Source organism: Mandrillus leucophaeus, unplaced genomic scaffold (genome assembly GCF_000951045.1).
Source record: "Mandrillus leucophaeus isolate KB7577 unplaced genomic scaffold, Mleu.le_1.0 Scaffold80, whole genome shotgun sequence".
Taxonomy (NCBI): Eukaryota; Metazoa; Chordata; class Mammalia; order Primates; family Cercopithecidae; genus Mandrillus; species Mandrillus leucophaeus.
Genome location: NW_012108697.1, coordinates 3394171 through 3406929, shown reverse-complemented (window position 1 = coordinate 3406929; position 12759 = coordinate 3394171). Strand labels below are relative to the sequence as shown.

At 43.6% G+C, this 12759-nt stretch overlaps 1 protein-coding gene across 1 annotated transcript in view; it reads right to left on the bottom strand.

Moving 5' to 3' along the window:
* LOC105530166 (guanylate cyclase 2G-like) overlaps nucleotides 1-8130 on the bottom strand; it is a 45370-nt gene extending 37240 nt beyond the window's left edge. Inside the window, 6 exon segments of the mRNA XM_011967568.1 lie at nucleotides 1182-1277; nucleotides 1280-1369; nucleotides 3519-3628; nucleotides 5664-5997; nucleotides 7748-8061; nucleotides 8064-8130. Of these exon segments, the coding sequence (XP_011822958.1) occupies nucleotides 1182-1277; nucleotides 1280-1369; nucleotides 3519-3628; nucleotides 5664-5997; nucleotides 7748-8061; nucleotides 8064-8130 (1011 nt within the window).
* Between the last annotated feature and the right edge of the window lie 4629 nt (nucleotides 8131-12759).

Below are 12759 nucleotides of genomic sequence, written 5' to 3'. Positions count from 1 at the left end.
AATACAAGTGCCTACTAAGTGCCAGACACTGTTCTCCCAACAGTACCAGGTACAACGCTGACACTTAGTAGATTGTTCCTCAAATATTCTTTAATTGGTTATCTTGTCTTATATGTTGGGATCCACGATCGGCCCCCTCATTTCAAATCAAACTCCTTGTCATCAGTGGCCTGTGGTCACCTTAGGGCTTCAGCTTGGGCCCATACTGGAAGTAGCTCTAGCTCTGTACAAAGGTCTGTCTTCAAAAAATTCTCTGTGGGAGCCAGACACTGTGCCTTCTTATCACACACATACTGGGATTACCACAGGCGGACCCTCTCCCTCCTGACCATCTTCTCCCTGTTCCAGCCCATCTGCTGGCCCTGACCTGTCCTAGCTCCACATCTCTGACCACTCCATCCCGGGTCTAGGTCCTGGCATCCTCCTGGGGAAGGAAATTGTCATGGTCTGAGTAGCCATTAATAGCCACGCCTGTAGTGGCTCACGCCTGTAATTCTAGCACTTTGGGAGGCCAGGGTGGAAGGATTGCTTGAGCCCAGGAGTTCAAGAACTGCCTCGGCAACATAGAGAAATCACATCTGTACAAAAAAAAAATTTTTTTTAATTATCAAGGCGTGATGGCATGTGTCTGTATTTCCAGCTACTTGAGAGGCTGAAGTGGGAGGATTGCTGGAGCCCAGGAAGTCGAGGATGTAGTGAGCATGATTGCACCACTGCACTCTAGCCTGGGTGACACAGCAAGACCTTCCCTCAAAAAAGGAAGATACCTGCTTTGCTAGTTCCATGGACAATGTTACTAAATACACAACACCACAGCCTGGGAGGTAGATGCCATCATCAGTCCCGTTTCACAGATGAAGAGACCAAGGTGTAGGGAGGTTAAGCAATTCGCTACAAGGTCCAACAGTTAGCAAATAGCAGCAGTAGGATGGGGGCATAGGCCTCTGCTCCAAAGGCCTTTCACCCAGTCACCTCTGAAGTATAAATTCACAGGAGAGCATCAAACTGCTGTTTATTTTGGGCGTGGAAGATGGGGAAGTGCATGTGTGTGTGCACCTGCATGTGTGTAAGGGAGGTGGGGAGAGATGAGGAGAAATAAGAGGGAGAAATGCAAAAGCCAAACACAAATATCATCAAAGAAGGGGAGGAGGGAGCCTGAGCTGGAAGACCCGGCATCAGACCTGCTCCTCTGAGGAAATGGTGCTGCGGAAAGGCGGCCTCCTCAGCATTTGGTAGACTTGTCTCCAAAAGCCTTCATCTCCACGGCCTTCTCCGTAGGAGCTGAGGGCAGTGAGAGAAGCACTGACCCATACATCTTTGGGAGGTACATCATTTTCTGATTTGTCAGTACTTCCTTCCAAAAATGGTCCTAAAAAGTAATGAAATAAATGTTGGTGTTTGGTAGGAAATGCCTTGGCAAGGGAACTGCGTGTAACGCAATGTTTAATTTGAACCACTACATTCTAATCCTTGGAAACACAGTGATTCCAGAAGGCCTGCAATACAAGGTCCATGTTCTCTAGCTGGCATATAAACAGTGGAAGGAAAGCCACAAATAAAAAAGTAAAAATGTACTTGGTGCATACAGCAGCTAAGATGCAGAAAGCTTACCTACTAACAATGATTATAAAAGCTTAAAAAGCTCGAGACTATAGATTCTTGCTTTTTTTTTTTTTTTTTACTTGTGACATAGGTGTTTTGTTATCATCATTATAATCTATATTATTACTATTATGAATAGTATATACCTACTCATTATATATATGTGTGTGTATATATACATATATATTTTGACATCTCACACACACATATACACATATATATGATGATATCATACCATAATATTCTGCAGCTTGATTTTTTTCCACCTAAACCTATACTGGGAATACTTTTATAAAATAGATTTAGGCTATTCTTTCGTGAAGTGGCATGAATTCAATTGCATGGACATTGGTGTATTCTTAGTTCTATTTTCTGCCACTACACACCAGTTGGAACTGGATCATCAAGGTGTGGGAGAAGGCAGCAGGGGAGTTGAAAAGTTTCCCTGCCAATACTGAATGTGGTCCATCCTCTCCTCTCCTCATCTGCCTGAAGGCAGAGATGAGGGGAAAAGTAAAGAGAAAGGGAGGTGGTCACAATGGAAATCTAAGGCAAGCGAGTATTCTGGAAAGTCTGGCATGCCTTTAGAATTCCAGCTCACCACCCAAAGAAATCTGAGATGTTTTTGTGCGTCTGAAAGACTTCACGATAAAGAAGGGAAAATCTGGGATGTTACTCTATATCTCCCTTTATTTTCTTCTGTCCTATTTCAGCTTCTTGTGATCATAGTTTTAAAAAGCTTGTTTTAGAAAAATAAAACTGCTAGAAAAATAATGCAGTGTGTCCATAGGAAAAGGCAAGTGGCTTTTGTAGATGCCTGTTGTATAAGATGCTTACAAGCACAGACACAATAGCCCTGTGAGGCAGATACTACTTGCATTATTTCCATGCATCAGTGCACTTGATGAGAGGTGGAAAAGGAGCCCAGACCACCTGGGTTTGAATGCCAGCTCTCCCTCATACTAGTTGGATGGCCTTGGGCAAGTTTTGGCACCTCTCTGAACCTCAGTTTCCTCTTCTGTAAAATGAGGATGATAAAAGTATCTACCCCATAGGGTGGTTGTGAGCTGAAATAAGCTTTAATGTATTAAATACTCACAGTGAGGCCCAGCACTCCATAAACCCTCCAGAAGGCAGAGTTGTGTAGGGTGAGCTCAGAGTCTGAAAGGCTCAGTCTGGAATACTAGCTATGCCACTTGGGAGCTCTGAGATCTTAGGTAAGGTACCTTAATTATTTAAGCCTTGGTTTTTCTACCTGTACATTGGAATGCTCATCATATCTACTTTCCAAGGCTGTTGGAAATACCAAGTACAAAAGGTACAGGTACATAAATAATGCATTTAATAACTGCCTTGCAAAACCATTGAGAATATTAAGCGCAATCATGTGTGTAAACCGTGTAACTCAGTCCTCATAGTAAGCAATTGTATTTTTAGCCATTCTCATCATTACCAAAAGAATCAGACCATCTAAGAATTGCCTCATTGCATCAGTATGTTGGTCTTTCCAGCCGTTAGTTAGAGCTTCAGCAGGGACACAGGGAGGTAGCTGTGGAAGAAAAAGAAGTGAGAGCCACTTGTGTCTAAGAGTCCCTTGGGAAGGTCTTAGCTACCCGGTAGAAATGACAGTTCTTCCTCAACCGCTGTTGTCTGATACGGCGTACAGAGGACCAGGCCCTCAAGCCAGCTGACCTAGTTCAAGGCCTGGTTCAGCCTTTCACTAGTGGTGCAGAAGAACTCTGGGTAAGTTCTTCCAGCTCCGTCTTAGTCTCCTAATGTTAAGATGAGGATGCAAGAGTGCCTACCTCATAGGGTTGTAGTGAGTGCTCAGTGAGCTGATGCATCCGGGTCATAGCGAGTACTCCATACTTGCTACCTCTTACTACCGGAGCCATTGAGTGGTCAACGGGACCCACCTCCAACTGCTGCAAAATGATGAAAATGAATTCTCCAGTGTTGAGTCCCAGGTTGTCTGCAGCCTGCAGAATAATATTTTTATCCTCTGAGCTGCAGATTAAGATGATAACTATAAGAATGAAAATCAGAGTCAGCCAGTTGCACATGCTCGTGTATGTGTGCGCTCTCACGCATGCTCTCACTGTCTCTAATTCTAGCCTAAAGCCACTGTAAAAGAGACATGAACTTTTTCTTTCCTTGGGCATGTTTTAGGAAACAGGAATGCCTAAACTAGTCCCTGAGGTTTTACTTCTTTAACCAAGCCTGCAGTGTACAAACTAGCAGCTATAGCACTGAAGTCTTTACTGCAGCCTCCTCACAATGTACAAGTCAAAAAAGTTTGAGATCACTTCTGTGCTCTAGGTTTTTTCTTCCTTTTGGCTCAAAAATCAGAACAGCAGACCTGGCTTGTGACTTGTCAGCCACACCTCAATTAAGATGAGTTCACAAAGGACCTAGAATCAAGGGCATTTGGACTTTCTGAGCTGGGCTGGCCAGAGGGAGGAGTAGGCCGTGGTACTTTTCTGCCATTTAATCACATCACTGTTCATTTTCAGAATATACAAATGAAGTAGTGGGTTTTAATTATTTATTTATTTATTTTTGAGACACAGTCTCGCTCTACTGGCCAGGCTGGATGGAGTACAGTGGCATGATCTTGGCTCACTGCAACCTCTGCCTCCTGGGTTCAAGCAATTCTCATGTCTCAGCCTCCAGGATAGCTGGGATTACAGGCGTGCACCACCACACCTGGCTAATTTTTGTATTTTTAGTAGAGACAGCATTTCACCATGTCAACCAGGCTGGTCTCCAACTCCTGGCCTCGAGTGATCTGCCCGCCTCAGCCTCCCAAAGTGCTGGGATTACAGGCGTGAGCCACCACACCCAGCTAGTTTATTTTTTAAATGAAGTAAATTATAGTCGATTTATCTGAGCTCCAATGTTGTGTCAGGCACTGTGCTGGGCACAGATATAGCAGTGAACGAGCCATCAGACAGACAGCATACAAGTGAACAGATTAAAGAGATCACTGAAGATTCTAATTAGTGAGGTTGGAAATGGATGCTGTGATGGTAATGGGTGGGGAGGGGAAGCAACTTCACATCGCGTCATTAGAGAAGGCCTCCCTGAGGAGGTGGACTCTGGACCCAGTCAGCAATGATGCAAGGATGAGAGGAAGCTACCCTCAAGAAGGTGCTGGGTAGGCTGGAATGTGACTCAGACCACATAAGAATTGCCTCATTGGATCAGTATGTTGGTCTTTCAAGCCCTTTATTAGAGCTTCAACAGGGACACAGGGAGGTGGCCGTGGAAGAAAAAGAAGTGAGAGTCACTTGTGTCTGAGAGTCCCACATTAGCATTACTGGGTGGAGTGGGTGCAGGTGACACCCTAGGCCAAGGGAGTAGAAAACCCTAAAGTCTCAAGGCTGGAGAGAGTTTAGTTTATTTGAGGAACAGAAAGGAGTCAGTTACTAATTCATGCTAGAAAGTCGAGCCTTATAGATATCACCACAAAAATAATTGCTGTCATATGTTGACCAACTACTTGTCCAGACATGGTGCTGAGCACTTTAGAGGTGTAACCTTATTTAATCCTCCCCTTTCTATGACATAGGCAGGATGGTTGTCTCCATTTTACAGATAAGATACTTGAGACACAGAGAGATTAAGGTACTTACCCAAGGAGGACACAGTTTAAAAGTGTCAGAGACTGGATTCAAACCTAGGTCTGTCAGTCTGCAGAGCCCCTACTGTAAACAAATAGTGAACTCCAGGACCCAGCCCACCTGGAAGATGCTTCTAGAACTTACTCTGTGTTTCATAACACTGTAGCATGTGAGGTTTTACTTTAGATCAAAAAAAAAAACAAGAAACCCATAACAATAACAACAACAAAACCAACCCACAATTTTTTGTTAGTGATGTCAAGCAATAAAGGAAATTGCTTTTATATATTATTAATTTTGTACCTTGTTTCCATCTGCTTTTACACTCAAAGAAAAATGAATAGTTTTTTGTTTTTTTGTTTTTTGGTTTTTTTTCAAATAACCTGCTTGTCCCATTTTTCTCTCCAAATAAAAGCAACAGAAGACTTTTCTACTTACCCCTGGCAATTGATGATATCCTCCAAAGATGCTCTTGAAGAAGGACTAAACTATTTTTGGTGTATCTCATGCTGGCAGTGATGATAAAATGGGAATTGAGTTCATTCTCTACAACCCTCCACAATTCATCCACTTCATCCCAGGAGGAAGCCCCAGAGTAGCCTCCAAACATCCCAATGTGTTTCCAGCCCAGATACTGGAGACTTTTCTGGAGCACGTCACCAATGTCCTGCTTGGGTGGCACAAGTTTCACACAGGTGTCACACAGCTTTTTGGTTTGTCCAACAAAGTCAAACATGGAGATGTTCCACTCAGAGGCCAGCAAACCGATAACCTTGAAAATAACCCAGAGGATGTCTTTGCATAATTGAGTTTATGTACACGCAAACCCCAGTGTAAAACATCTGCATAAACCTCAGATTCTGTGAGTCTATGGGTCATACCGGGCCCTCGCTTTTGTAATGTTGATGACAACATCAGTCTCAGAGAACAAAGATAACAAAAGCGAGCATTAATTGAGCACTTACTATGTGCTGAGCACTCTAACAGCTTACATGTATCATTTCAACTTTCACAACATTTCTCGGTGTTATTATTACCCCCTTTTTAAGATAAAACAGGAAGACACAGAGATGTAAGTTACATAGCTAGCAAATAGTGGAGCAGGGTTGGAATTCAGGTAATATGGTTCCAAAGCCCACACTCATAGTTACTCATCCTCTCTTTCTTTCTTAATTTCTCCCTTATTCATTTTTCATTCATTTTAATTAGGGGCCTATCACATACAAAAAACTTTGGAGACCTTGCTCTTAAAGGAGCTCATGGTTTATTACAAGAACCAAGGTATATAAAAAATAGCTTTAAAGTGAAATATATTCTTTAAGTTGTATAGATAATAGATTTATAGGCATTTAGAGAAGTAAACAATTACTTTTGATTGGGGAATTAGGGATATGGAGGGCAGAGATGAAGGGATAAAGAAAGGCTCCATGACATTTGATATTAACTCTTAGGTAGCCTTTGAACAGATAGAAATGTGTCAGATGGGGAATTCCAGGGAAGACTGGCTCAAATTTAAATGTAAACTTAGTTCTGCAGCTCCAACTAGTGATAGTTCTACAATATTGTTGAGAGCAAGACCTGTGCTGCTCCTTCCTGTTCACCTTTTGCATCAACACTTTTCAGGTAACATGACACCCAAGGACACCAACAAAACTCATCCCAACAACCAAACAAATACAGGTCATTCATTTCCCTCATTTTCTTACTGTAGGTAAGGTAGTTTGCCATACTTGATTCTTTCTCATTTACTTGCATTTTCACTGATTAATTTATTCTACGCACCAAAGAAAAGCCTACTCAAACAATTGATAGTTTTCTATTTAAAACCATGCATTTGTTTCTTCTTAATTTCCTAAGCCTTATAGCTTAGGAACATGAGAGTAAACAATAAGAGTCTATATGCAACAGCATCAAGTTCAGACAATCAACAAGAGGAGGAAGAGGGTAGGTGAATGAACAATTATTGATCTGAAAGGCTTTCTGGCCAGATATGGTGGCTCACGCCTGTAATCCCAGCACTTTAGGAGACCGAGATTGGTGGATCACCTGAGTCAGGAGTTTGAGACCAGCCTGGCCAACATGCTGAAACCCTATCTCTATTAAAAATACAAAAATTAGCTGAGTATGGTGGGGCACTCCTGTAATCCCAGCTACTAGGGAGGCTGAGGTGGGAGAATCACTTAAACTTGGGAGGCAGAGGCTGCAGTCAGCCGAGATCATGCCACTGCACTGCAGCCTGGACAACAGAGCAATACTGCATCTCAAAAAGAAAAGAAGGAAAGAAAGAAGAAAAGAAAGAAAGAAGAGAAAGAAAGAAAGAGAGAAAAAGACTTTCTAAAGAGAATGTTAACTCTTCTAATTATATAGTCTAATTGCATCTCAAAAATGGTATTCAAGATCTACACGGTTATTATTATAATAATATGACCCTTGCCAGGAGATTATTCAAATCTGTACCATCATCTTGAAGGCCACCCCTTCCAATGGAAACTCAAAGTTTCCAGAGGCTATATATATTCTACCTCAGTTGCTTCTGGGCATGCTGGTCCAAACAGGGCAGAAATCTGTTCTTTCTGGACCTGGTTGTTGCAAATAGCAAGAGACTCCTTGGTGCTGCAGGCTGAGTTGGTGTAAGTGAACTCCCAGCTGAAATTTCCAAGGTCCACTAGCTCTGAGTTGACCTTGTCCAAGGCAATCTGGAGGCCTGCACCCAACCTTTGCATGCTGAATGGATGGGAGATGTTCCAGGGGGCCTGGAAGCCTACAGTGAGTTTAGCAGCCTCAAGGCAAGTCACCAGCACACTGGCAAAGAGCATCAGAACTGGTGTTGGGTGGTACCCTGGCATTCAATCCCTGAACAGAGCTCAGACTCAACTGGGGCCTCAAGACCTGTTTTGAGAGCCATGGATGGCATCTAACACCTGTATCACTGCAAAGCTATGAGAGGCTCAGCCTCCTGATTACTCCTGCCAGGAACTTATATGACAGTGTAGAGTTCCCTGAGGATCACAGCTTGCTTTCTATTCAGTGCCATTAGTTAACCAAAACTCTCCCTTTTCAGAGTCTGTCTTAATACCATCTAGAAGCAGCAACCTTGCAGAAGGAGGCCGAAGCAGCTAGTCAGTAGGATCCTGGTGATTGATCCAGTGATATGCCTGACAAACTTCATGTTCCTGGGCAAGTCACATGATCCCTCTGTCCCTCTCCACCAGTAAAATAAGAACCATGGAAACTACTCAAATGGAGTCAGATGGCCCGGGCTGGAATTCTGACTCCACCACACATTAGTTGAGTGACCTAGGACATATTACTTCCCCTTTCTATGCCTTCTTCTCCTGCTCTGTAAAACAGGGATAAAACTGTAATGAGGTCTTCCCCTAAGTGATATGGTAAAGACTAAAAGAGATCATACAAGACTAGCCCTTGGCAAAATATCTGGGCAAAGAGAGCCAGTCCATCAATGGTAGATTTGACAATGGTGTTGATGACGACGATGATCCCAGTAATAGTGATGATAATTGTCACTCGCTGATTCCATCTTCTAGGACATTTTTATGAAATAAGTAAGCTTATGGCTATAAGGTTTCCTGACAAGTTGGCACAGTCTGTATCCCTCACCCAGGCTTTTAGGGTGCTACTGATTGGTTATTGATGCATGAAATACTAACCCTCCCTCTACACAGGTCAGGGCAAGGAGCTGGGGGCAGCTCTTAATTGTCTGAAATATCACAGGGATGACAGGACCCTTGGGAAGCCATTGCTACTCCCAAGTAAGATGGCCCAGCTATTAGCCAGGAAAATCCACATGAGTATAAAGGGTTGAATTCCCACCTACTGTGGGCTTGCTTTCTGATTACTCTGGCAGGGAAGGAGCTGGCGTCTCACATTCATCTCAGGATTATGTGAGCACAGTCAACTTGCTATGAGTCTCAAGGCTTGATCTAAGGACCACCTACATCAGTCTCTCCTGATGGTTAGAAATGCAGATTCCAGGGCTTCTCTCCAGACCCTCTGAACCAGAATGTTTCGAGGTTGCTCTGGGAATCCATGTTCAACAGGTCCTCATATATCCCTAAGTAGACTGAAGTATGAGAACCCCTGGCAGTCTGAAGTGAGAAGAGGGAAAGAATAGCCAATAGCTATTCTCTACTTATCTTCCTTGAGTAGCAAGCCCCCAGGATGGAATTAAGGAGCCTTAGCTTTGGCCTGTCTCAGAGGGTCACTTCTAAACCCACGGATTGAGGGGTTGCTTCTCTCCAAACCAAATGCATCATAACTGCTTCTTCCCTGACCTGCAGTTTCTCTCTCTCCTCTGCTAGGACAGCTTGGGGTCAATGTGCGAAATCATCTGAGTCTAAAAGCTCACTGGAACCATAAGCAAAATCCCATGAATGTTTTTTGGCTCAGACGCTTACCAGTGTACATGACCCTGGACAAGTCAGTTAAATCTGTGCCTCAGTCTCCTGAATATCAAAATGAGCAGAGTAACACCCCTCCTGGAGGGATGTTATAAAGATACTGTGAGATTGCATAATTACTTAGAATGGTACCTCACATTTATTAGGAATCAATAAGAGAATTCTGTTAATGAATGTGTCATTGCACACGTCATGATCTCAAAACTAGGGCACTGGGAATAATATGTTATCTATGCACTTTGTGTTCCCTCTGCCCTTCCATATGTATCCTTTCTTTGATTTGTATTCCCACACTGGGTAATTTCTGATTCTTTGTGTTTACAGATTGCCTTTGTCCTGAGAATCTTTGAGCCAGGTGACTGTGTGTGTCCTTTTTGGATCCTAACATCAGCACAGTGTTAGGCCTCTAGGCATGCAAATTAATATCAATCATAATAAGTATAAGGATTTTGTATTCTTTTTTTTTTTTTTTTACGGAGTCTCTCTCTGTCCCCCCGGGCTGGAGTGCAGTGGCGTGATCTCGGTTCACTGCAAGCTCTGCCTCCCGGGTTCACGCCATTCTCCTGCCTCAGCCTCCTGAGTAGCTGGGACTACAGGCGCCCGCCACCAAGCCCGGCTAATTTTTTTGTATTTTTAGTAGAGACGGGGTTTCACTGTGTTAGCCAGGTTGGTCTCGATCTCCTGACCTCGTGATCCGCCCGCCTCGGCCTCCCAAAGTGCTGGGATTACAGGCATGAACCACCGTGCCCGGCCTAGGATTTTGTATTCTTAAATGCTTACAAGTGAGCATGGTCAAAACCAGAAGAAAATACCAATGGTGTTCAGTGTTGTTGTGAGTTTGAGAAACAGACATACACTGGCCGGAAGGAATGTTCATTAACAGCAGTTCTTCAATATGCACCAAACCTTAAGAATGTGTGCATATTGGACTCAAAATTCTAATTTGAGGGATTTATTACAAATAAATAAAATCATATGATCAGATTTAACGAGTGTGATTTCTAACAGTCAAAATTTAGACACGCTTCAATGTCCAACAGATGGACCAGGATGAATAACACGTAGTGAATTCACACGACTGAGTGGCATGCAATCACTAAAAATAATATTTTATATACATATTCTCTTAGAAAGATAACCGCAGTGTACTGCTAACTGATGAAGCGCATCATACAACAATATATATTAGTATTCCGTTTTGGTTTTTTTTTTTTTTCAAAAGGAAAGATTACATACAACAAACGATTAAACGTGGCTCACTCTGTGTGACAGAAATTATGGGTGGTTTGTCCTTTGTTTATATTAATTTTCATTTTTTGTCTTAATGTCTTTGCAATAAGAAAGAAAAGTGAATATTTTAATTAAAAATAAACCCTACAGAATTGTACTTCTGGAGGATCAACACAGAAGGTGAAATTCAGCCACCTTAAACCCGCAGGTCAGAAGCACCCCACACTTACAGACACCTGGCTTACCTCTGTAGGCCCTAATTATTCTCTGCTGAGCTCAGCCCCTTCCATTTCTCCATTGCCCTCAGAGACAGAGATGCAGCGGTCCAGGTAATGGCCATCATGAGCTGGAAAATCATTGCTGTAGTTACTAGCCCAATTTGTGTGATACCTTTGATTGGCAGGAATGGAAAGGCTGAGGTTAAAACCAAGTTGGGGGGCGGTGGGTGTTGTAAGGACTGTGGCTGTTGGAGGGGGCACACTGTCCTCTACTTTGCTTCCCAGCCCTCCTTCCTTCTAGGGGATTCTTAGGCCTAGAAGTTACCCGTATGATTGGGAGAGGCCACGTTATTTCATCGGATGATGCTTTGGAACAGAAGTTGTCTGTGCTTGGCCAGCAGAGGTTCAAAGTGCAGCCCCCTCTGCCTGGGGTAACTCTTTAATTCCTTGCTACTTTATCCCATCTCTGTTTCCTGAACAGACTATTACTGAGGGAGGGTTCTTTCTGCCTGATTTGTGGCTTCCTCAATAGCGACCAGCCTAGTCCATAAACCAGATGCAAGGCCAGCTGTTCAGCATCCGAGATCAGATAAGATGAGCTGTATCCAGGATGGTGGGTTTTAGTAAAACCTCTAGCAACTTTCTAGCTGCCCTTCCTCCAGCTCCCCCTTTCTCCCTGCCTCACTTCAATTTCTAAATCAGTGGCCTGATCAAGTTTAGGTGAAAAGTAAAGGTTTGGCATGTTTGTGCTCTACTTCTCCCCCAGGGAAAAGGTGAGAGGCAGAAAGAGGTGCTTGACCTAAGTGGAATGCAATGCAGTGAGCCTGTGATCACGTTGCGGGAGAGGCAAAGGGAGCCCCTACTGGTGTGTTCCTGGAAAAGGCTTCAGCAAGTCCGTAAGACTACCTGAGCCTCAGTTTCCTTATCTGTGAAATGAGAAAAAGGCAGAGGGCAGCGAGCTCTGACCTTACCAGCCTCCTGCCCTAAGATACTAGGCATCTGGTGGATTCCCAATGAATGGAAGACAGTAGTCCTGGGGGCCCTGCTGGGTGATAACAGCAAGTTTCTCTACAGTTTGGGCTTACAGGTTCCTAACGGGAACATTCCTGAAGGTAGAGCACACCGTGTACTCACTATTCCAGAAATAAGAGCAAGTAAACGTGGCTGTAACCTGTCAGGATGTGAACTGCAAACTTCCCCTGTATTCTCAGCTCTTACAAACAGCTGTGGTGCCAGTTCTGAAGATGCAGCTTCTACTAAGCAAAAGTTTGAGGAGCCAGAGGAAAGCAGAGTTAAGATCAAACTGGAAGATCGTGGCTCTTAAGGCTGCAACAAAACAAAATCCCTGGGATGCAAATCCTGTTAGTAATCACGCACACAGGCACCCACGACTCCCACAAGGCTGAGGATGAGGTGCGGCTTTGGCTGACTGACAAGAACGCTCTGGTCTTGTTTCTGAAAACGTTTGTGCCAAGAGAAGAAAATTCCTCCCTCCTAGGAGCCCTGCCTGTCTTCTGTGTGCTTCAGTCGTCTGCTATTTATCCTGTGTGGCTGAAATAGACTTTCTCATGACCGTGTCCTAAAGGAATGAGTCTTTGACACCTGAGCAAACTTGGGGTTTTAAGAAATACTTTAAACAACCAAGCGTTCTCCCAGATATCACTATAA